The sequence below is a fragment of the Meriones unguiculatus genome, chromosome 19 (assembly GCF_030254825.1).
Source record: "Meriones unguiculatus strain TT.TT164.6M chromosome 19, Bangor_MerUng_6.1, whole genome shotgun sequence".
NCBI classification, from domain to species: domain Eukaryota; kingdom Metazoa; phylum Chordata; class Mammalia; order Rodentia; family Muridae; genus Meriones; species Meriones unguiculatus.
The window spans coordinates 64451692-64476732 of record NC_083366.1 but is presented as its reverse complement, the minus strand read 5'-3'; the positions used below and the strand labels follow the sequence as shown (position 1 = coordinate 64476732).

At 37.9% G+C, this 25041-nt stretch overlaps 2 protein-coding genes across 2 annotated transcripts in view; one reads left to right on the top strand and one right to left on the bottom strand.

Annotated features, from left to right (window-relative positions):
* Positions 1–25041, top strand: part of Cenpp (centromere protein P) — a 200494-nt gene that overhangs the window by 87921 nt on the left and 87532 nt on the right. The window lies entirely within an intron of this gene.
* On the bottom strand, positions 25–24785 carry Aspn (asporin). The gene is made up of 8 exons (XM_021658223.2): positions 24517–24785; positions 19486–19767; positions 16949–17061; positions 12022–12235; positions 10550–10660; positions 4005–4098; positions 3655–3793; positions 25–1167 (listed from the first exon to the last, which is right to left on the bottom strand). The coding sequence occupies exons 2-8, from the start codon at positions 19742–19744 to the stop codon at positions 970–972; spliced, it is 1128 nt and encodes a 375-aa protein (XP_021513898.1). The 5' UTR covers positions 19745–19767; positions 24517–24785; the 3' UTR covers positions 25–969.

The following is a 25041-nucleotide window of genomic DNA, read 5'->3' as shown; positions in this document are numbered from 1 at the left end:
CAAATTGAACCAAAACACGTATAGTTTATTTAAAACCAGTATTTTAATAATGTTTTCCTGATTTCCACATTTTATTTAATTCATATTGAATATCAGTTTAAAAAAACATGTGAAGGTACTCTTACGTTTTGTTCAGTTTTTAGTTTTTGTCAGCCCAGATGTGTTTCTCAGAGTTGTCTAGTCTGCGTATTTGAAATGATAAGTTGATGCAGAATTGATCAACATCCATACTCTTCCAAAGAAATATCATGATATGTTCCTATTTGAAGTGACGATGCTATGTAACCTAACAGTTGCTGTGTTCTTAAAAGCTTATATAACTGATCATAAAATGCACATTATACATTTACATAAGAGTCATAACATTTTACAGTTTTATAACCATATAATAATTAAAAAAGAAAATCATGTGCTATAGTTAAAAAAAAGCCAACTCTTACGAATATTATCTGTTGATAGTAAATACTTATAGTTTTACTATGAATTGAGAATTTCAATATGATTTTGTCAAATTATATATTTCAACATTATTGGAAATATTACAGTACTATCCAAGTTACTAAAGAGATACTAAAAATATGTGTTTCTTCATATCGCTGTTCTTGCCAGTTTTGTTTCTCTAACAGCAAAGAAAGGGCACAAATGTTACTAAGTCAAGCGTTCTGTTTACAGTACAACTCTGTTTAGCATATCTGGTAATGAAGGGCTAAACACTGAATATCATCTTTTCATTGCTGAAAAATAGAATGTTCAAGCAAAAGATCTACACAGAATCATTCATGTGCAAAAGGACACTGCAATAGACATTTATTCTGAGTATTGATAGGCAAAATTCTGTTGAAATTTTTTGTCATTGACCATATGGAATAGAATTTTGCTTATGTGTACAATATTACCATTATTAGTTCAATTCAAGTATTACAGTATGTAAATTTTTGAATTTTTATATTTAAAGCATGTCATTAACTATTACTTTCCAACATTCCCAAGCTGAACACTCATTCTGCCGAGAACACAACGGAATGTTGCAGGTTGTATTTCCCAGTACTTCATTGGGTTGTTGAATAAACTGATTGCGCTGTATAAAGATTTCTTCATTTTTGGCACTGTTGGACAGAAGTCGTTCACCCCCACTTTTGTAATTGAATTATAATGCAGGAAAATTATCTGTTGTGGAGGAGAAAATGATAAATGAATTTTAAATGCACAGTAAATATAAAAGGAATGTGTTTTAATAATAGTTAGGTTCTATTAATAGTTAGGGTTGCTAAATCTTGAACATGGGCCTCATGTATGATAGAGAAATATTGTATACTGAGCTATACTTCTGATCCTTATTATTTTTATTTGAGACAAAGTCTTGCTACATTTCAAAACTGCCCTTAAAAAAACATTTGATCTTGTGGCCTCAACCTCCTGACTAGTACCTTGGCTATAGTCAGTATTTATGATTTATGGACTTATTCATTCATCTCTTTCCTCATTTGTTTGTTCTGGGTGCCATTCGAGACAAGGTTTCTCTGTGTAGCCCTGCCTCTTCTGGACCTAGCTCTGTAGACCATACTGGCCTCGAACTTAGAGATCCACCTGCCTGTGCCTCCCGGGTGCTGGGATTAAAGGCCTGTGCCACCACTACCCAGCTTCATTATTTCCTTTCTATTGTTATGAAAGTATTTTCCCATAGGATAAATACACACATTTGTACGTGTTGTGTTAAGTACTTGTCATACCAAGCCAAGGCATTCTGCAGGTGTTGGGGAGAACTCTGTCACATGGGACTTGTACCAGCACCCAGAATATGGTACCTGGCCATCTTAGTCTCTTGGCTTTTCGCTTTTACTTCCCCACCCCAGAACTGTAGTCACAACTATGCCACGTTTATATGCCTTTTGCTTGCAAAGCTACTTATTTCTATTACCTATATAATCTGTTTTCATTATCCAAGATTAATCTGAGCCTGTTCATGAAGAGCATAGACAGACATTGAGTAAAATATTTATGGTTGGTTTTCAACTCTCCTCTGTTGTATGTCAGTCTTGTGATATTGTGAAAGATAGTTTATACGGTTCCTCTACATTTCTCCCACTGTTCAATATCATAGCAAGGTATTACTTAGAACAGAAAGCTTGGTGAGAGTAAAAACCAAGTGAGGCATGGATTTGTTTACTTTCTAGATATTTATTGTCCACTTGGGACTTGTGTTCTTTTCTGTGTTAAAATTTTGTCCACTATGAAATGATAGGTTGTAGTTCAGAGTTGCAGGTGTGGAAATAGGGTGGATATGGGGCGTGGCTTCAGAGAGAAAACTGGGCTGTTCTCATGGGTGCAGAAACATCAAAGCCCAATATCTACAAAGTCCATTCTTTAGTGGCTTGAGTCTCCAGGGTGCAGTGAACAAAACTTATTTAAAGATAGGGGAAAAAAAATCTGGGCATGGTGGTACACACCTATAATCTTGGCATTCAAGAGGTTGAATGAAGCAGGAGGATTATGAGTGCTTTAAATGTCTGTACTGCATAGTGAGTTTGAGACCAAGTGGGACTACATAAGATCCTGTTTCAAAAGGAAAAACAAACAAACAAACAGTGCAACTCAATGCTTAGTTGGGAGAAAAGCCTTTGCACAGTAAGGAAAGGCCTTGGCAAAAACAGATTGAATTGAAATAGGGATTTTTCATCTGATGGCCATAGATGAGACTTTATGAGAATTTAGGGAAGATAGAAGTTCTAGAATTATGTGTAAAATACTGTCTTCATCTTTGGTGACTTGTTCCAGCAGGAGATGACAAAAATTGAGCTTTTCAGAGGATGTGCAGATACTGAGAATTGAGCCTATTGCTTCACTCATTCTATGTAAGCACTATACCACTGAACTACATCGGTAACCTTGTTTCTTAGGCTCTATAGTAGTTTGAGTGAGAATGGTCCCCACAGGCTCATACGTTTGAATAGTTGGTCCCAGCGGTGCACGTGTTTGGGAAAGATTAGGAGATATGTTACTGGGGAGGGCTTTGAGGTACCAAAAGACTCCCATCATTCCCAGTGTACTCTGCTACCCGCTTGTGGATCAGAATGAGAGCTCTGAGCTGCTGCTACAGCCAGCTGTTGTCATGGCTTTACTCTGCCATCATGGACTCCAACCTGTGGCACCATAAGCCCGCTTAACTACTTTTATAAGTTGCCTTATTCATGGTCTAATAGAATGGAAACTAATACATGCTCCAAATACTGGTTTTTCCTTTAATTTCATTCTCTGTGTGAATGTTTGAAACTGCGTGCCCACTTCTAACCTAGTACCTGGATCCTAATCCTCTTGCTTTGCCTTGTAAAACATTTCTAGGACAAAAGAAACAGATGATTCTGTTTAGTGTCCTGACTAGCCCTGCTTGGGGAACTTCAACAACTTGCTTGATGAACAGCTTGTCGCAGTGACCTCCACAGTTTCAGTAGGTGAAAGTGTAGGTGAAGAGTGTCTTACTCTGCTTGAGTGCTACCTGAGGAGAAAGTGTTCTTCTCATGCTCTCCTACCCATCCCACTGGAGTCATTGTGTTTAAAGTCTTCCGGTTGCTTCCTGGGTCATTGCTTGACATTCACTAGTATGCTCTTTTCAAATTAAAGTGCCTGTATCTACCAAACACAAGTAGGATGTTTTACCTGGAGGTATTTCAGCTCCTGTAATCCTGAAGGGATTTTTTTTAGTTTATTGTGTTCCAAATGTATTTCTCTCACACGTGGAATATTAGCAAAAGTTCCATTTTCGATATCTGTGATTCTGTTGTTTCCAAGACCCAGCCTATGGATGATATAAAATGTATTAATGTTAGATTTGACATGCATTTGCTGAAACCCCCACACCACTATGTAGGATAGGAGAACAGTGGTTCTTTTCTTATTTTCCCTTTATAGTCTTTTAAGTAGGATCCCTGTACAATCTCTAAAAACTTCATTAATGCTTTAGTCATATGCTGCTACCATTTTTCAGTGAAGACTTTGGGAACTTTTACCTTTGCAGTTCCTTGTATCGTTTAAAATCTTCAAGTTCCACAGTTGAAATTTTATTGAAATCCAAGTGAAGCTCCAGTAAAGTTGGTGGTAGGCCTAAAAAGAAAGGAAGTGTGTTAAGAAACGTAAGGCCAAGTCTCAATGACTGTTTACCAAGCTTCAGACTGTGGAATTAGGCAGGTGTTTCAAGTGAGTGCTTATAATAAACCTTTGATTATAGAAATTTTCAACCATACTCAGAAGTAGAAAGTATAATTATGACCCACTGTGCTATTGTCTTGCTTCAACAACTAGCTCTATTTTTTCCATTTCATCTACCTCATTTATTTACTTCTTATTTAGTCACTTTTTTGGCTGGAGTTTTAACTGAAATCTACAGCATGATGTAATTTCACGTGAATGCTTCACTAGATGACTGATAAGGTCCTATTTTAGTTTTGTTTTTACATAAGTACCTTATCTATAGTCTGGAAATTGACAATTCTTTTATCATTTAATATTTTTCCTTGGTTGTCTTAAATTGTCTAAGTTATCTTAAATCATTTTAAATTATCTCTTTTCCCTTGGATGTGATGGTACCCACCTATGTCCTCAGCACTTGAGAGACTGAGCCAGAAAGATTGAAAATTCAAGGACTACCTGGATATCAAATGAGATCTTGTCTTAAAAGGAAACAAATTGGGTCTTGGAGAGATAGTTCAGTGGTTAAGAGCATTAGCTGCTCTTCCAGAGGTCCTGAGTTCAATTCCCAGCATCCACATGGTGGCTCACAACCATCTATACAGGGATCTGATGCCCTGAATATGTCATGTAGGCATAAATGCAAATAGAGTACTCATATGTACAAAAGGAAACAGATTAAGGACTAAGACTGTAGCTAAGTGACAGGCCCAGGGTTTGATTCCCACCCCCTTTTTTTTTTGAGACAGGGTTTCTCTGTGTAGCCTTGGCTGTCCTGGAACTTGTAGACCAGACTGGCCTCAGCCTCTGCTTCCCAAGTGCTGGGATTAAAGTCATGCACCACCACCGCCCAGCCTGATCCCCAAATTTTTTTTTAAAGATTTATTTATTTTATGTATATGAGTGTTCTATCTGCATTTACATCTGCCAGAAGAAGGAATCAGTTCACATTATAGATGGTTGTGAGCCACCATGTGGTTGCTGGGAATTGAACTCATGACCATTGGAAGAGCAGACAGTGCTCTTAACCACTGAGCCATCTCTCCAGCCCCCTCATCCCCAAATTTTAAGTATTAACAATTAATATATAACTGGCAGTGATGGTGCACTCCTTTAATCCTAGCACTCAGGAGGCAGGTGATTCTCTGAGTTCAAGGCCAGTCTAGTCTCTAAAGTGAGTTCCAGGATAGTGGAGGCTACACAGAGAAACCCTGTCTCAAAAAAAAAAAAAACAAAAACAAACAAAAAAAACCCAAAAAAACAAAAAGGGGGAAGGGGCTGGAAAGATGGCTCAGTAGTTAAGAGCACTGGCTACTCTTCCAGAGGACCAAGGTTCAATTCTCAGTACCCACATAACAGCTCACAATTGTCTTTAAGTCCAGATGCAGGGAATCTGATGCCCTCACACAGACATGAATGCTGGCAAAACCACTAATGTACATAAAATAAAATTTAAAAAAATATATACAACTCTACACACACCCCCAAAAACTTGAATAACATTCCTTACATTTATTTCCTTCACTTTCTTTTGATTTGTTTGAGAGACTGGTTTGGTTGAGATGTTCATTCTTTGGACTTGGCTGGCAACTTCCAGGTGATACTCTTTATCAGAACTCTGCCTCCTTACTTCTAATCTAAGCCTTCGCCCTCAGACCCAGAGACTCTACCAGATGGGTTAGGCCACTCTTCCTTCGATGCCTCAGGAATTGTTAGTTGTTGCTTTGATTTATTCTTTATTAAAGATTGAAAATGTGGTTGGGATCCCCAGGTTGGCCACAAATTCCTGGTTGCAAGCCAAACTCCTTTCTTAGCTTCAAAGAGGCTGGCAGTGCATGTAAACTGTTGGCCTTGGCTCTGGTGACTTTATCACATTGTCTTTGTTGATGAATTTATTAGCTGGAATTGTTTTCCCAGCAACTTTCTGTGATTGTTAACTTTGTGACAGTATTTTTACAGAGGAAGCAGTGGACAAGTTTGATTCTTTCAGGTGAGTTTATAAAATGCCCAGAGGTTGCCTGTTAAGTCATTTGTTCCTTAACATCATCATTATACAAAATTTTATTCTTTTGAGATGTTTAGTTCATTGTAGCACTTATTCTTTCAATTAGTAATATTTATTTTATATAAGAAATTCAGCTACAGTGCGCTGGCTCATGACAGGCAACCCCTGAACATTTGTTCTTCTTTTCACAATTGTGTGCCCAGAGCCCAGCCCTCCGTGTTTGTAGCTGGTATGAAAGAGGCCGACCAGGGGACTCATCTTTCAAAGTATTGTCTGTCAACCTATGGTTCTAGTTATCTTGCTGGAAAAGCTTTCTCTTTTCAACTTTTGCTGAAACATTTCCTTCCCATATTAATGGTAAAAACCTATGAATGAAATTGAAATATCTTATTGATAGATTTTATGGCTAAATTTATTTTTATTCTAGAATTTACTTAGGTTGTTTTTTTGTTTTTTGTTTTTTTTTTAATGTACGAGTGCTCTGTCTGCATGTATACCTGCATGCCAGAACAGGGCATCAGCCACCATGGGGTTGCTGGGAATTGAATCAGGATCTCTGGAAGAGCAGCCAGTGTTCTTAACTGCTGAGCCATCTGTCTGTCCCTAATTTGAATTTAAAAAATAAGCAGACTAGATAGCAGAAAAATTATTCTTCTAAACTGACAGGATTCTAACTTCTTGAATTTTGTTTGAGTTTAATTATACATATTCAATGACTGTCATCAAAGACTTACTAATATTCCCATCACTATATGAATTTCTAGACAGTGTCATGTATCAGCCCATTCTGGGGTAGAGTGTAGTAAATTGGAGAAGAGTAAACTCAATGGGTAGCTTAATGAACCTAAGGGACCATTGTTCTGAGGACATGAGGACAGTAGATGAACAGAACAGAATAGGATGCAGCCTCTAAGACAGGTGTGAGCAGGGTATATGCAGAAATGAGAATCTAGCAAAAGCCCATTTACTGCTGACATATTAGCATACTTTTGGATAGGAATATCTATTTCTACAATAAACCGCTTCCCATCCCATGGATTATGCAGTAGAATTTCCCACACAAACGGGAAAGAAGACATTTCCTACTTTGCTCCTGTTAACTCTTCCTGGTGAGACTTCCTGGGTTGTCTGTCATTTCACCCTGCTGCAAATTATATTACTGACAGAATTTTGACATACGGGCTATCACGTTTTAGTGAATAACTTTTTTTACGAGTTTCTGAATGTTAGAGATGGTGACAGAATAGTTTTGTGAACTGAGACATTTGGTTCTGGTTTGTTTGTAAAGACATAATTTCTTGTTTTTTAAACTTTTATTAATTACACTTTATTCACTTTGTATCCCCCCAGAAGCCCCTCCCTCCTCCCGTTCCAATCCAACCTTCCCTCCCCCTTCTTCACACCTGCCCTTCCCCAAGTCCACTGATAGGGGAGGTGCCTCTCTCCTTCCTTCTGATCTTAGTCTATCAGATCTCATCAGGAGTGGCTGCATTGTCATCTTCTGTGGCCTGGTAAGGCTCTCCCCCCTCAGGGGGAGGTGATCAAAGAGCAGGCCAATCAGATTATGTCAGAGGCAGTCCCTCTTCCCGTTACTATAGAAGTCACATGGATACTGAACTGCCATGGGCTACAGCTGTGCAGGGGTTCTAGGTTATCTCCATGCATGAAATTTGCAGGTAAATGTGGGAACTGGAAAGGATCATCCTGAGTGAGCTGTCCCAGAAGCAAAAAGACACACACAGTATATACTCACTCATAATAGTCGTATAACATAGGATAAGCCTACTAAAATCTGTACATCTAAAGAAACTAATCAAGAGGGAGGACCCTGACTTAAATGCTCAATCCCCGTCCTGAAAGGCAAAGAGGATGGACATCAGAAGAAAAAGAAAACAGGAAACAAGTTAGGAACCTGCCACAGAGGGTCTCTGAAAGGCTCTGCCCTGCAGACTATCAAAGCAGATGCTGAGACTTATGGCCAACTGTTGGGCAGAGTGCATGGAATCTTATGAAAGAAGTGGGAAATAGTAAGATCTGGAGAGGCCAGGAACTCCACAAGGAGAGCAACAGAACCAGAAAATTTGAACACAGGGGTCTTTCCAGAGTTTCATACTCCAACCAAGACATAATTTCTTAAGCTCTGGAAAAAAAGTACTAAAAATTAAATTAGAATATGCTTTGATTCTTGAAGAAAATTGTAATTAAGGTATTTTAGGATGGGAAAGAATGACCACACCTACTCATATCAGCCATCCTGTCAGGTCAAGCTGCTTCTTTCTACCCCTCAAGTTCTCTTTTGTTTTCTTCTTTACCTTCACTCCTGTCCTTACTCTGGCTTCTCTGTACTCTATACCAACTTACATCCCAGAAAAAGAATTGTATACTTTTGACCTATTGGATAGAATTTATTTTTATGTCACTGCTTTAAAAATTTTAGGTTTCTAGTAGTTAAGCAACCATTTCAACTCTAAAGGTGATTTATGTGTGTAGGCATGGATTCTTCTTGGTAGGGAAAAATTATCTTCCCACTTTTACTTTATATATCTTTCAAAGAAGTGAAAGATAACTGGATTTTTTAAAATTTAATTTTGTGTCTATGGGTTTTGCCTGCATGTATTTGCATGCACCACATGCAAGCCTAATACCTGGGGAAGCCAGAGTAAGTTCGTGAGCATCCTTGTAGGCAACTAGGAATTGAACATGGGTCCTCTAGAAGAGCAACCAGTGCTCTTGAACTGCTGAGCCATATAACTTCATTTGTATTATAATTATCAGTTTCCCTGTGTCTTGTACTCTTTTTGTTCCTTTTGGAACAGAGTAGTAGAAAGGGACAAGTTGTTATTTTTACTGGTAGATACTGAAATTACTGTTTGAAATTGGAAAATGTTATTAATATGGGTTATTTCTAACCTAGATGGTCATCAACACAGAAAACAAGCCTATACTGAAGATGAGAAAAGCGAGATTGTAAGCTTGGCTTCAAGAAAGGCAGTCAGTCCTACCCAGCTAGTTATCTGGTAGCAAGTTTGGAAGTAAGGTATCTAGCACAGTGAAGGAGCATTTTCCCTTGGAGTGCCTGCTTCAGATCACAGGAACCAGGGCTGAAGGTGCAGAGCTCCATCTAGCAAGGCTGTTGCACATAACATGTGCCAAACACTGTCTTCAAGCCTTTCTGTGTATTAACACATTAACCTTCACCACACCCCTGGGAAGATGTCACAGAGCCCTTTGTGACATATCCTTCCAGCCAAAGCCCATGCTGCGTCATCTGGCCTTACAATCTGTGTCCCCCTTAGCTGTGGCAGCATAGCTATAAGGGTTTGGCTCTTTTCAAATTGCTCTCCTTTTTACTCTACAGAGTGTTCCACCTCTATAAAACTTCATGGACTGACAGGTTTAGGAGAATAAATGTCAGAAAAGAAAAGAAAAATAGAAAACTCGTTGCTTTTTAGTATTTATTCTTACTGGGAAAAGTAAGAATAGAATTCTTACATGGTTTAATGTTGTCAAAAAGATCACTACATATGGCTCTCCGTGAAACAGTACTAAATTTCATACTCTTGCTCAAATACGCTGGCATTATAGATGCATTGTGTATACTATAATGTTTTAAACATTACCAGTTAATTGTTAATATAACAATGTTTACTAATTGAAGATGGTGCTTTTTTGGGGTTTTGATACAGGGAAAAGATGGTGCTTTTTAATTTTAAAATTATTCATTTTATTAAGATATATTTTGGAATTTGCCATTCTGTAAATTCTTAGGTACATTATGTCTTGTCAATTTTTCATCTTCAGTATATTAGGCAAATTTCTTAGGGTCACAGTTAATTGTTTTCTCCATGCCTTGGCTTGTTTCTATCCTTCCTGCTCTTCTTTTATGTATACCATATCTCTCCTTTCCTGTCTTCTACTCCAACATTTATTTATTTATTTACTTATTTATCTATCTATCACAGTGTATTCACTTTGTATCCCAGCTGTAGCACCCTCCCTCATCTCCTACTAGTCCCACCCACCCTCCCTTCTCCCCCTATATCCCTCTTCTAGTCCACTGATAGGGGAGGTCCTCCTCCCCTTCCATCTGACCCTAGCCTATTAGGTCTCATCAGGACTGGCTGCATCCTCCTCCTCCTCTGTGGCCTGGCAAGGCTGCACCCCCTCCCGGGGTGGGGGGAGGTGAACAAAGAGCTGGCCACTGAGTTCATGTCAGAGACAACCCCTGTCCCTTTTACTAGGGAACCAGCTTGTAAACTGAGCAGTCTATAGGCTTCCTCTGAGCGGGGGTTGAGGACCTCTCCTTGTATGGTCAAGATGATGCTTTTTAAAGCACTAATTTTAAGTAAAATAAATACAAACCTTTTGGGATTGAGGTTAGTTTTGCTTCAGCAATCCTGATATGGAATACTGTCACCCCTTCAAATGCTCCTGGTTCTATCCCGTTGTTATCTAGAGGGTTTGCACTCATTTCTGTGAAAGAAATGACATGATTCAGCACACATCAGTTGTCATCATGGAAACTCCCATGCAGAAGGACACATCTGAATATTGGAGGAGTGTGGTCTTCGTTATTCATACTCGTTTCAGTCTCTTCCTCCATTTAGCAAGGTTGTGTACCTACTTCTTTTACTCTTCTTTCTACTGACCTCAGAAAAACACTGCTTTGAATGTTGTGAACTGAAATACATACATACACACATACACACATACATACACACATATACATGTAGCAAGCTTCTTTAATTTTTATTTTCTTTTGAACCACTAAGTTAATGACATTACTTTCCAGTATGAGATTAGCATGATAGTTTTGGTTCATTTAGAGTAATAATGCAGCAGGAAAAAAATACCCATTACATAATTTAAGGTTTTTATGTTTTCCATTTTGTTACCTCTTAAACTGTTTGTGTGCATGTGCACAAGCTTATGGAAGTCAGAGGTTACTCTTGGATGTCATTCCTAAGATGCTATCCAGTTTTTTCCTTGATGTTTTAAGTGATGGAAATTAATTACATAAAACCGCCTTAGATTTGTTTGTTTGTTGAGATAGTGTTTGCCAAGTAGACTAGGCTAGCTGGCCATTGAACCATAGGTATCTGCCCATGTCTTCTTCCCCAATGCTTGGATTACAAGTATACACCGCCATACCCAACTTTTTAATGTGTATTCTGGGGATCAAACTCAGGTTCTCATATTTGTACAGTTTACTGACTGAACTGTCCCCCTAGTTCTACCTCTTAATTTAAAATATCATATGTCAGTTATAAATTATGTGATCACTATAAATCTAATATAGAAGAAATGTCAGTAAGAAGCTGTTCCCTAAGCGTCATGTACATGGATGACTTAAGTGACATGAACTTTGCGTAGGTATTTGAATGACTGTTGTGGGAAAATGGCAGTTACATGATGGGCATCATAAATAAAACAGTGAGATTTAACTTATACAGTAAAATATTCTTCATATTAATAATCTTAAGACTGATAACCAAAATTAGGTTTGTATTCCAAATAATAAAGGAATTTAATTGTCTACATTATGTTTGAGTAGTTTGTACAATACATTAAAATACTACCTTTAAATTTAATAGCATAAGCTTTGTGAATTAGGGTTCAGTTCCTAAAAATAGAGCAAAGTGTGTCAGACTGTTAAAAAAGAAAGACAGCATCACAAAACTTTCTTTTATGTCCTATAATTTTTCACACTTTAATTAGCTTATAGATAGCATAATAGAGTCAAAGATTAATTTTAAAATTACTTTGAAAATTAATAACCTAAATTTGGGCACTAATTACAATTTCAAGATGTCCCATTTATTGGGAAAACTTACCCAAAACATGTAAAGCATTCATTCCTTTGAAAGTGTCCTTTTGTATTTTCTTGACTTTGTTGTCATGAATTCTGAGTTCTGCTAATGATTTGGGGAGATTAAGTGGAATTTCACTTAGTTGATTGTGAGATAAATATAGCCTTCGCAACTTCTTTGTGGTTAGAAAGGTTTTGGGGTGAATCTTGGTTAGCTTGTTGTTGTTCAGAATCAGAGCCTAGATAAAGCATAGAAAGACAGTTTAAAGCAGGAGTTCTTAACCTTTGAGTCATGACTCCTTCACAGGGGTCACTTAAGCCCATCAGAAAACACAGATGTTTACATTATGACTCATAACAGTAGCAGAATTACAGTTACGAAGTAGCAACAAAATGATTTTATGGTTGGGGATCACTACAACATGAGGAACAGTATTAAAGGATCATAGCACTAGAAAGGTTGAGAACCAGTAGTTTAAGGGAATGGATTGATTACTAGTATTCTACAAGAATTAGTCATGGAAATCAATATAATTTCTACCATTTGTATGCTAGCTAAAGATACCAGTTACAATTTCAGCTTTAAAATATTTATTATTATGCAGGTGTGGTGGCGCCCAGTGCACTTCAGTGGGCAGAGGCAGGCAGAGCTCTGTGAGCTGGAGGCCTGGGCTACCAAGTAAGTCCAGGACAGCCAAGGCTTCGTAGAAACACCCTGTCTCAAAACACAAAACAACATGTTATTATTGAGTTAGAACAGTACAGTATTTTAATGGCTGGTGGTAGTTAGATACAGTCACAGTAAAATAATGTACTTCTATATTTTTCCCTGTGCTATATTGAGCAGAAAGAATTTTTGATGTTTACCAATGGTGGTAGGAGGTTTCTTAGCATCGTTAGGACATTTTTGTTTCTCTAATAACGTGATTCTGTAAGTAACACTTGAGATTTATTTCCTTCATAAACTTTTTTTTTTGAAATTATATTTGTTTTATTATTTTTTTTCCATTTTTTTAAAATTTTTTTTTATCAGTTACATTTTATTAACTCTGTATCCCAGTCGTGTCCCGATCCCTCATTCCCTCCCAGTCCCTCCCTCCCTCCCTCCCTCATCTCCACCGTGCCCCTTTCCAAGTCCACTGATAGGGGGGACCTCCTCCCCATTCATCTGATCCTGTTTTATCAGGTATCTTCAGGACTGGCTGCAAAGCCCTCCTTTGTGGCCTAACAGGACTGCTCCTCCCTTCGGGGGTGGGGAGACCAAAGAGCCAGTCATTGAGTTCCTGTTAGAAATAGTCCCTGTTCCCCTCACTTTGGGAAACCAATTGGTTACTGAGCTACCACAGGCTACATCTGAGTGGAGGTTCTAGGTTATATCCATACATGGTCCTTGGTTGAATGTCAGTCTCAGAAAAGACCCTGTGCCCAGATATATTTGGTCCTTGTGGAGCTCCTATCCTTTCCCCATCAGACTAACTCCCCTTCTTTCTTATGATTCCCTGTACTCTGCCAAAGGTTTAGTCATGAGTCTTTGCTTTGAAAACACTGCTAGTTAGAGTCTTTCAGATGCGCTCAGTAGACTCCTGTCATACGTTCAATGCACATCCCATCTGTCTTTCTAAATGAGGATTGATCGTCTTACCCCATGTCCGCTCAATTGATTATCTTTTTTAGGTGTATAGATTTCATTATGTTTATCATATCTTATAGGTCTATATAAGTGAGTATATCCCATGTTTGTCTTTCTCCTTCTGGGATATTTCACTCAGAATGATCTTTTCTAGATCCCACCATTTGCCTGCAAATTTCATGATTTCCTCCTTTTTGATTGCTGAGTAGTATTCCATTGTATAAAAATACCACAATTTCTGTACCCATTCCACCGTTGATGGACATCTGGGTTGTTTCCAGGTTCTGGCTATTACAAATAGAGCTGCTATAAACAAAAACTTTATCTGCACTCTGTTCTTTGTTTTATTTCTAGACAGCTTCAGTGTCTTCCTGGGTTGCTCAGGGTTGTTCCTCCTTAGCATTACATTCTGACTGCACTGCAAGTTCCTTTAAAAGCTTGTTCACTCGCTTCACTCTCCGGCCTCAGTGTCTCCTTCCTGACAAACTGTGGCTGTTAAAGGCTTCATCTGAGAAAGAGTGATTCTAAACGAAGAGGGAAGCTGTTTCTTGCTGCCATGCAGCAGAATAGGCTCCTTTCTGAGTATGTGATGATAATGAAGGCTGTGTCTCATTTTCATTAGCATTACATGAAGTAGGGGTTGGCTTCAGCAGCTCAGTGGATCATGAAGGTAGCTTAGGACTTGCACTAGACCTCGTGAGGTTAAGTCAGCCTTTCCTTTGAGTGCTACAGTACAGAACATGATGGAGAAAAGCGACTTGCCTGTTGTCTCCCTGTAAGTGAAGGTCTGAGCTGCCTTGCCTAAAGAATACATGCCTCAATAAGATCTTGTCATGGTGCTCAGGACTTAAGTCTTTTGTCATTTTATTTTATTTTATTTTATTTTATTTTATTTTATTTTATTTTATTTTATTTGTTAAGACATGCATTTGTTAACTAAAAGGAATGATGAGTAATAAAACAGGGGGAAAAGCTTTTCTTCAGCTTTGTTCAGCTCTGTCAAATGCTGAATGACATAATGCTTGGCATGTCAGGCTGACAGAGTAACCCCTGGTCAACTGTACTCTCAGTGTTGGCTTTTACACAAGGAACTGGCTGTCCTGCAGCCCAGATTCATCACTGACAAACAATGTGGAAGAAAATGCAGTGTGAAATCACTTTGTAACAGCAGAAAGGAGTGGGAAGGCCTGAGGGTGTTCAAGGATCCCGGTCACTCTGTGTTCTCTTCTATGAGAGTACCAACACCAAACATGCAGTGTCAAATAGAAGTTTAGAATGTCTAAAAACATTTTGATTTCTCTTTTAAGACATAATTTAAGATGATATTATAATTAAACTTTTAATATTATGCAGTATACCTCTACTTCAAGTATAAAGCACCTGCTTGTGAAAGGGCTTTGGCCTATAGCAGTTGGTAAGCACTTCTTGTTACGCTTACTTGGGACAGCTAGAAAGGGTAATTACTTAAGCCCAGGAGCTTGAGGACAGCCTGGTAACATAGTAAAACCTGTCCTGTAAAAACTAAAAATGAAAGCAGTTTACATTAACACATAAGGTCATTCTACTCACACTGGCTTGACATTAATACTGATCAACAGTTTAAGAAATCCCTGTCTTTGAGTAGCAACTTATATTATTTGCTCATTTAATCTTATACACTGTTCTACAAAATGCACGTGCTTATTGCACCCTTCTTACTGCTGAGGAAGGTGAGGCCACTTCCTCCAGTGTTGTATAGCTGATAGTGCCAAGAGTTATACCCAACTCCAGACAGTCACCTTTAACACAATGTAATGTAGAAATTTACTTTAAAATATAATATTATGTTATACTGATTTGAAATTTTTATAGCTTTGGTATCAAATAACAATTGTAGTTTCAGAGATTGTAGAAGTGTTCACAGGTATATATATTTCCACATTGTCTTTTTAAATTACATATGTACATATGCACATCTTTTCCCATCTCTAGTAGAATAATGGCCTCTTTTCTCCAAGTATCTGTAATAGCAAGCTAGTGGGATGGGCTAGGTGGCTATTTGGTAGAATCCATTGTGTTATTGTTAGCTATCTTAATATTTGACTGAGTCCTATTATATTTGTGAAAACTTAATTTTATTTGACAATTAAATGCTGTCTTCTTAACTTAAAAGCAAAAGAGTGGTCAGAGGCCAGATACCAAGCAGTACAGCATTAAAAACAAGCATTTTGGGAGGGTTGACCTAATTTCTAGGCTCTGGGCACAACACCTTGACAGTTTTCCCTTTGTGTAACATGATGAATATGTATGTCTTTGACATGGAATGATAGGGGTCAAGGTGACTTCACGTCTCCCAGATATAGAATCTGTACTTGGATCCTGTTGTATGGAAATAGGCCTATATGCAAGGCCTAATACGATTGTGAATTCTCTTCTCCTCTTAGTATTTTTTTTTTTTTTTGTGAGCCTAGCCTTTAATGGCTGAGCCATCTCTCCAGCCCTCCTCTTAGTATCTTACTAAAGATAACATGTTATATGTTTATTTTCTCCAGCACATGCCCTGGAAGAGGTCGTCCTGGCCCACCATACCATAGGGCATGGAGCCAAAGCTGCTCCTCTGGCACACTAGCCTCAGCTCAGCAAGACAAGGGCAGTGCTCACAGGGGCAGTTAATCCTCCATAGCTGCGTCAGTGCAGAATAGACTCCTAATCCTAACTAATTTCAGATGAAGTCTGAAAGTCAGTAGACTCATAAGGTACAAAATACTAGGCAATGATAGGAAAGTAAAATATTAATTATGTTTATTAATATAGAAGGGAAAATTCTCTTTTCCCTAAGATCAGAGAAAAATGACATACATGAGCATATTAGCCATCTCAATATAGCCTGTGTGCTGCTGTTGGAGAACTGTGGTAAGAGCGTAAGTCAGTGGTTTCGGATGAAGATTTCTTACATACTATGTTGATTATTAATGTAGATAATTAATTTCTGCTAGTTTTGAAATGGTTTCTTGTAGCTGTGTCTGGCTTGATATCCAGCCAGCTCTGCCTCCCAAGTGCTGGAATCAAAGGCTACCAAGCTCTGACAATAATTCTCTTACTCATTTTAGCAGATAGCATTGTCATCTGATTATGAACTCATTTAAATTCTCAGCCCAGTAACCTTTTATCTGGTTTATTCTGTAAACATTAATTGAATTAAATATATAGTGTTTACAAGAATTTTACAGTAGGACACCTATAGGAAAGAAAGAAATCTTTACACTGATGCAATATAAGTAATCATTTCAGCAGTGATAAGGATTTTTGGTTAAGATTTGAAAATATGAGTGTATATTCTTACATAAAGTGAAGTGAGTCCTTTAAAATCATTTTCTTTAATTTCCTTAATTTTATTATTTTGAAGGTCAACCATCCGAGTATCAAATGGAATGTTGCTTGGGACCGAGGTCAGACCTGAGAAACAAACAAACATGTTACAGGTGCTAGACATGGATGCTAAAGATGAGAGCAGTAATTCTGTAGAGATGTATATTTTAAAATTCGTGGTCATCAATAACAGAGGACTTGGTATTTGTAAAAAATGATGAATAACATTTTCTTTTGAAAAGTCTTTGGACCTTTCAAGTAACTTTTTATTTTCATAAGGTATCTATATGTCTTGAACCTGTCTGGCTTCAAAGCGAAAACATGGTGGCAGGCTGTGCTGGGCTCTGTGTAGAGATCACAAGCAACAGCTTATGCAGTGCACTCTGGGCTGAAAATAATAGCTTTTTCAAAGATATGTTGGTTCGGGAGAAACTGGAACATGAGGGTCTTGACCAGTTTTCTTTTTTAAGAAGAACCAAAATGAAATTGTTTGGGGTGGTACACATCTTTAACCCTAGTACTCCAGAGGCTGAGGCAGGCAAGTCTCTGAGTTCTAGGCCAGCCTGGCCTACATAGTAAGACCCTATCAAAAAACAAACAAACAAAACAAACAAAAATAAACCCAACAACAATAAAAGCCCAAAGTGTAGAAAATTATATTGAAAAACGGATATGCTAGATTATTTTTTCATGAATATTAACAAAAACTTACTACCCTTTTACTGTGAATAGTCAGTTCTTCTAACTGGGTGTAAATGTTATTTACAGATCCCACAAATATCCGGATTAGTGTGTAGATATAAATTATCTCATTCATCACCTACAGGATGAATTCGAGAACAAAGTGATTTAACTCACATCACTTTCCAGCCCTTGTGCCTTTAGTCTCTGTCACCAGAGCAACAGCTGCCTTCGTAATCTCAGAATAAGGTAAAGGTGCACACTTCTTTTAAATGTTTTGGAGATTATAATATGACTACATCATTTCGCTCTTCCATTTCTTCCCATCAAACTTGGCTTCTTGTGATCTCCTCCTTGCTCACTTTTAAATTTATATCCTTTTTCCCTTTAATTATAAGGTATATGTATATTCCTAAATATATGAATGTAACCTGCTCAATCCATAGAATGTTGTATGTATGTATATCTTTGTTCAGGCTAACCACTTTTTTTTTTTTTTATTTCAGAGTAGGGATAAAAAGGCTCAGAAATTTAAGAGTATTTTTTAGCTACATAGCTAGTTTGAGGCTGCCTTGGGCTATATAAATCAAAAGAAAAAGGTGGGGCAGAGAAGAGGGATAGAGGGAAGAAATAGTACTAGCCCAGGAGAGAGGCCATGTTGGCTACAACTAGTATAGGCACAATAGAGCTCATGCCATGCCACCTGTACTCTTGAGTGCTAGCTGCGGGATACAGAATTTAGTGTTTGGTATTGTGGGCTTTTTATCTTGAGTTAGTCTAGTCTTTACTTGCTATTTTTTTCTTTTGTTTTTTTTTTTAACTTTTAACTTTATTTATTTAGTTTTCACTTTACATCTCAATCTTACTTCCCATCCTCCTCTCCTCCTGGTCCCACTCTCCCTCTTTTCCCCTTCCTCTTCAGGACAGGGGCCTCCAACGCTAGCACTGCAAGTCACATCAGGACAGAGCACATCCTCTTCCATGGTGGCCTAGCAATGCAGCTCCACGAGGGGGAAGTGATTGAAAAGCATGCAGCAGAGTTCATGTCGGAAACAACCCCCATTCCCCTTACTAGTGAACCCATAAGAAGACCAAGTTGCCCATCGGCTATATATGTGTATGGGACCTAGATCCAGCCCATGCATGGTCCTTGATTGTTGCTTCAGTCTCTGCAAGGGCCCATACGGCCAGATTGATTCTGTTGGTCTTCTTGTGAACATTACATTTAAAATATCTAAAGATTTTATGAAGTCTACATGACTCACAGCCTTGCCCTGGATGGGCACCTTATTTTGTTACTGTAGAATTTTACTGGCAAGTGCAGGATCAATGCTTTGACATTTTGAGTTGATTTATGATGAAGGAAAGTAAAAATTAAGTGCTTAGATTTGAGAAGAGAAAGAAATCCTCTCTGTGTAAGGTCCCCATTTTTCTTTTTATTCTGAATTTTCAGAATAAATGTAGATATGCTTTGCAGTCTTCTGTATTCTACACCTGAACATGTCTCTGCCTGTTTTGCAGTTTTAAGATCAAAACCAGGGTAGTGAGCAGGCAATCTACCACCCCCTCGCCTTTTCTATTTCTTATATGGTGTCTCTTTTACTACCTAAGCTGGCCTCTCGCTTAGTCCTCCTGTCTTGGCTTCCTACGTAGTGTGTCCTAAAAGCTTGGGCTACCACACTCACCTTCCAGAGTATGGTTATAAGAGTGTAAATAACCCATTTTGCAGTGACTGAAGAGAGTTTTGAAAGTTCAGTGACTATGTTTTTATCCTCTTAACATTTTCAGAATAGCACTGTTCTTCAAAACAAAGTTGACTTCTGTCCTTACCTAGATCAGAACAGTGAACAACTCGAGAGTAACATTGACACCCAAATGGACATGTTGGAAACAAATCGAAAGGGAAAAAGGGGTTCACTGGCTCTTTTGTTGGAAAAAGTGAATTGTCATCATCGTTGTCATCATCGTCATCATCATCTGTATCTTCCATATCCTTCAACATCATATTCTTCAGTGCTGTGTGTGAAGGGCTAAAGAAGGGTTTAGCAGAGCACACAGCCAACAGCAGTAGCATCATATACTCCTTCATTCTGTCCTGGGTACAAATCCAACCTGGCATTCAGTAGACATTGAGAATTAGTGTCAACAGATAAAACAGTTAGTTGTTCAGTGAGCATTCTTTTGTTTTTATTTGTTTTGTTGTTAGGGATTTGTTTTGTTTGTGGGTTGTGTTTGTTTGGCTGGTTTTGTAGGGGTTTTGTGTTTTCTGTTTGTTTTTTGAGACAGGGTCTCTATTATGTAGTCCTGGCTGCCCTGGAACTTGCTGTGTAGACCAAGCTGACTATGAACTCAGAGATGGAATTACAGGCATGCACTGCCCCAACCAGTCAGTGGGTATTTCTTAAGCATTCATGTGTCCCAAGTATGATGTTAGGGTACGATATATCTCCCTCCAGTTCCTTTCCTTACAAACATAATTGTAACTTCTAATGAAATATTCTTATTAAATTCGATATTGTTAAAGTTAATGATAGAAGTGGGGCATAGTGGCACTAATTCAGCACTTGGGAGTCTGCAGCTAGATGAGTTTGAAGCCAGCCTGGGCTGTACTGGGATCCTAGGACAGCTTGAGCTGTATAGCAAGAACCTGCCGACAACCCAACAGCTGCATGTTAACTGCTTTGATGGCATGAGGGGAAGCTGGCCTTGGAGATTGCTGAGTGAGTAAAGGGCTTACTATGCAAACAGGAAAACTGAGTTGCTATCCTCAGCACACACTTGAAAACTGGGTGTGTTGGCACACATATATAACCCTAATGCTCAGCGTGAATGTGGAGAAAACAGATGCCAGGGACTCCCTGGATAGCCAGCCTAGCATAAATGGCGATCTCCAGATTAAGTGAGGGCCCTGTCTTAAAAATGAGGTGGAGAGCAATACCTGGTAACCCCAGGCCTCCATTTATGCCTACATGGCGAGCACACCTGTTCACATGCACATAAGCGTGCACTACACACACTCGCTATCAGTAAATACGCAAACTAGTAGTCCAAGTTAGTACGTGTCCAATGCATAGAATCCAGTCAACACATTTAAAAGCTTAACTCTAGACATAAGTGACAAACTTTGAAAATGACATTCTGGAGTGTTTCTCTCCTTTTAATTAACCCCCATTACTTTTTAAAACCAATAGAGCACTGAAAAAGATTGAAATAAGTATAATACTATATAAATGGGATAAATTGCCACCTTTTCTCACACGTAGGTTTGTTGTTTTTGCTACAAAGATATTTATTTATTTATTTGTATAGCCCGGTCTGGCCTCAGAGTCATGATAGTCTTTAATGCTGGGATTATAGCCATGTGTTACCATACCTGGTGTTCAAATATTTGAAATTCCAGTCTGACAACAAAAATCTTTGCTTTAATCCTAAATTTATACCTTGCCTTTTTCTACCCCTTCTCACAAAATTTTCCATACAACATTGTTCTCATTCATTGCCTCTCCTAGAAAATGAAGAAAAAACATCTACCTGGAAATGGTTTTGGAATTTGGTGTTTTAAGGTCTTAGCCCCATTTTCTAGATTATAGGAAATGAAAATTGGGGTTTATTAAGTTGACTGATTGTTTTTGTCTGTATTTTAGTATAAAAACTTAATTACATGGGCTTTAGCTTCCAGCATAAGAACAAAAACCATTTTAACACTAAGGTATTTGAAATATAGAACTAAGGAAACTGTGGAAAATGTTAAAGTATGTATAACAAGAGGAGTGTGTTAGCGTTCCAGAGCGAATGCCAAGAACCTGTCTTGATTCCCATGTAGCCTGGCAGCAGCTCATTTGTATGTGTTCCACATGCTGGTGACAGAGATGCCTTTAGCCTACTTGCCTGAGTGAGCTCAAGAGTAATTGCCCCAATGCTGAGTGGAGGTTCAACCTGAGGAACAGGATCGAGTATGAGACATTGGATGTGGAGGGCAGCGAATAAGGAAAAAGCACACAGAACAGGGAAACAAGAAGCAGAATAATGATGATTTGCTTCTCTTGCACATCTGCCTCAGGTTCACTAAACATCAGCGGAGCCCCTCATTTTTTAACATCTTTCTTAGAATAATAGTATTTTGTGACTGCTTCTTTGCCTTTCTCAAAACTGTAGTAGATGGAAGTATGAATTAAAACTTCATCCTGCTAGTTTCAGCACTATCTGTCACAGTGGAGGAGCCTTGCCATTGGTAACTAGTGGAGGCAATCAGCTCCTAACTGGCAGTTTGTCATTTTTCCTGGTGAGAGGTACAGTTCTATATATACACAGCCTACCACCTCAATTAAAGTACCTCTTTGTGGAGGTTTTAGAACAGTCTGGACCATGCTACTTTCATAATGCCAATGAAAGTGCTCTAGGGAGCACACTACCTCTAGATCTCTGGCTACCTATGCTGTTAGAAACCTCTTTACATGAAGAACAGAAATGCCTTCTTAGTAGTTCTCTGTTGTTAGCCGTTTAAAAAGTATATCTGTCTGTATTCTTGATTGCTTGTAGGGAAAACAGGACAACCTTGGTACCCTGAGGAATTGTCCTCTGATACTGCTAGGTCTCTGCTATAGATTTGAAGAGTCCTTGAAAAGATCCAAAACCTCTGTTGGTCAAGCTATACAACTAACTGTCCACCACTGGATAAGTATTTGCAGTGCACATATTTACAGTGCCTTCTAGTAATCAGAAAAATATGTGAAATAGTACTTTATTATAGTGTATGACCTTATTTTGAGCTTGTTAAGACAGTTCAAAGTCAAGCTTATTAGTTTTGGCAGCATTTACATTGTGCTATTTTTAAAAGCTTTAAGAATATATCTCATTCTCAGGAAGACTCAATATTTTCCTGATGTAGACCAGTTTTGCTAGTGTTTGTATTTACAGAAGGCTTTGGGTTTTGGTCTCAAGTTCTAGTCTTAATATGAAGACTCTTGGGAACACTATCCCAGCGCTCCTACTGTTACTAATAAATCAGAATTTAGAGCTGAGAGAAAGCTCTAGATATCACTCCCAGGAACTCTGTAAAGGAGGAAGTTTAGGCTTTGTGCTTCCAGAATTCCCTGGAGGCAGCAGAGCTGAGGCAACTTCCTCACTCTCTGCTAAAGTTTTCAACCATGCTCTGAGTGGATTTCATCTCACAGAGTCACTACCAAGCAGTGAACTAAATGTCCCCTGAAAAGGACAGGCTGAGATATGGCCAGCTTCTCAGACTTCCTAATAATACTAGGAGTGCAGCGGGGAAGGTCAGAGGCTTCCTATTTACTCCTTGACTGGCTTGAAATGGAAATCTCAGCCAAGTGAATGCTGTTTTCTTTCAGAACCTTATTAGGTAAACAAGCCACTGTATTCTTTCATCCCGTGTTTAAAGGTCCACTCGACGACTTGATTATTGCAGTTCATAGTTATGTTATAGCCAATACATTTTTAAACAATACTTTTAATTAATTTTACCTTCGAAATATAAATGCATTCTAATTAAAGAATTAGCTGTTTTCTTCCCAGGGGTACCAGTTTTTCTCTTTATCAGCTATATTCAGCAACCTAACTGCTGTTTTAAAAACAAAACATTTCTACCTCTCTACTTTTGAGATTTCCGCCAGTGCTTGTAATCTGTTCTGTCTCAAGTTCAGGTCAGGTATCAAGACAGTCATTTTTAATGTAGTGGTTAGTTGTAACAGAAGACTGCATCATTCCCATTCTTTCCACTATTACACTGCAGTGCTTCATGCCAAAACCAAATGAGAAACAGCAGCTCAGATACGCTCACATGAGCTGGGGCTTCTGCTCCATCTGCCTCCCTTCCTTTTTTCCTTCCTTCCCTCTTTCCTTTCTTTCTTTCTTTCTCTCTCTCTTTCTTTTTCTTTCTCAACATAATGATTATTGGTTGGATTACAAGAAAAATAAAATGATAAAGCACACTATTTTAAAAGCAATAGATAAAATACACAGAAACCCCTCAGGCTCTTTGTGACTTTGTGACTTGGTCCTTATAGCATATGGCCACTGTTTTCATGGCAGCCACACCTCTGAATACATTAGCATGAAAGAATTCTATGTTCTGTTTAGATTATTGGGAGAAGAGTGGTGAAAGCATTCTTTAATTTTTAAGATCTAAGATATAATAAAAAAGGTGCTTTGTTTTTTAAAAAAACACTTTGTGAAAAGACAAAGGAAATCTTTGAGTATGAAGTTTATGAATAGGGGTCTCTAATTTTTCATATGGGATATAGACCTGGTTAAACTATTGCTGATAGGTATTCTTTCTTGAAATTATGTTAATTTGTGTTATAATTGCTCAGTACCATGTCATTGTACAATAAGATATTTATCAAGGAAAAATATAGGTTTTTAAAGGTATAGATAAAGATCACATTTGAATAATTTATACATTTAAAGAAACAGTATCAGATTTACATAGTGAATGACTTTAATATATCTAATGTTTTAAGTTCTTTAACATTAATTATGTAAGTAATATTGTGTTCTGAAAAGATTGTATGAGTCTTTTTAAAACCAGTCATGTTAACATTGATGATAAAGCATTATGACAGTTTTTTTACTTTTAAAAAAATGGATAATGATTAAAATAGCTCTAGTATAAGACATAAAACTAAAGCAATTTTAGTTACAAAAATGTAGAGGTTTTTTATAATGCTTATTCTAAAGAACTACGGTTTAAATTTTAACATATAATTCACAAATGTTTATTAATAACATTAATAAACCTTACTGTTTATCAACATTAATATAGCTGTATCAACAATATCAACTGTATCAACAATAAAATAACTGCATACTGGTACATGTAATAGAGACATGAAAACATACCTTGTCAGAAGAGAAGTTTTCTTCAAAGTAGAATTTATCCACCCTGTATTTCTCAGCTATAGTGTAAGTATCCTCAAACTCTTTAAGAAAAGAAAAGTGTTACATTAAAAGAAAATAAAAAAACAACACCCAATCAAACACCAGCCCTGCTCCCAGCTCTGTGTGGCTGCACCCTGGTGATGCTGAGTAAACTGCCTCCACAGATTAGTCCATGTTCGCGCTAAGGAGCGAGATTAAAACTTGTTACTGCTCATATGTTTTCCATCACTGTTTGTATCGTAGCCAAAACTTCCAGCTAAACTCTAGACGTCTACTGGAAGATTTGGAAGAAAAAAAAGAGTTTAATAATTCATGGCAACTGGCCATTGAAACTGTAGTCAGTCACTCTAGAAATACTGATTTGAGGATATTCTGTGAAATTCTTACATGAATGAATACCTATAAATTAGTTTCAAAAACCACTCTCCTTTTATAAGCTAATAAAACATTTATCAGTGTTAGCGAAGAACACCAATGTTATCTAAA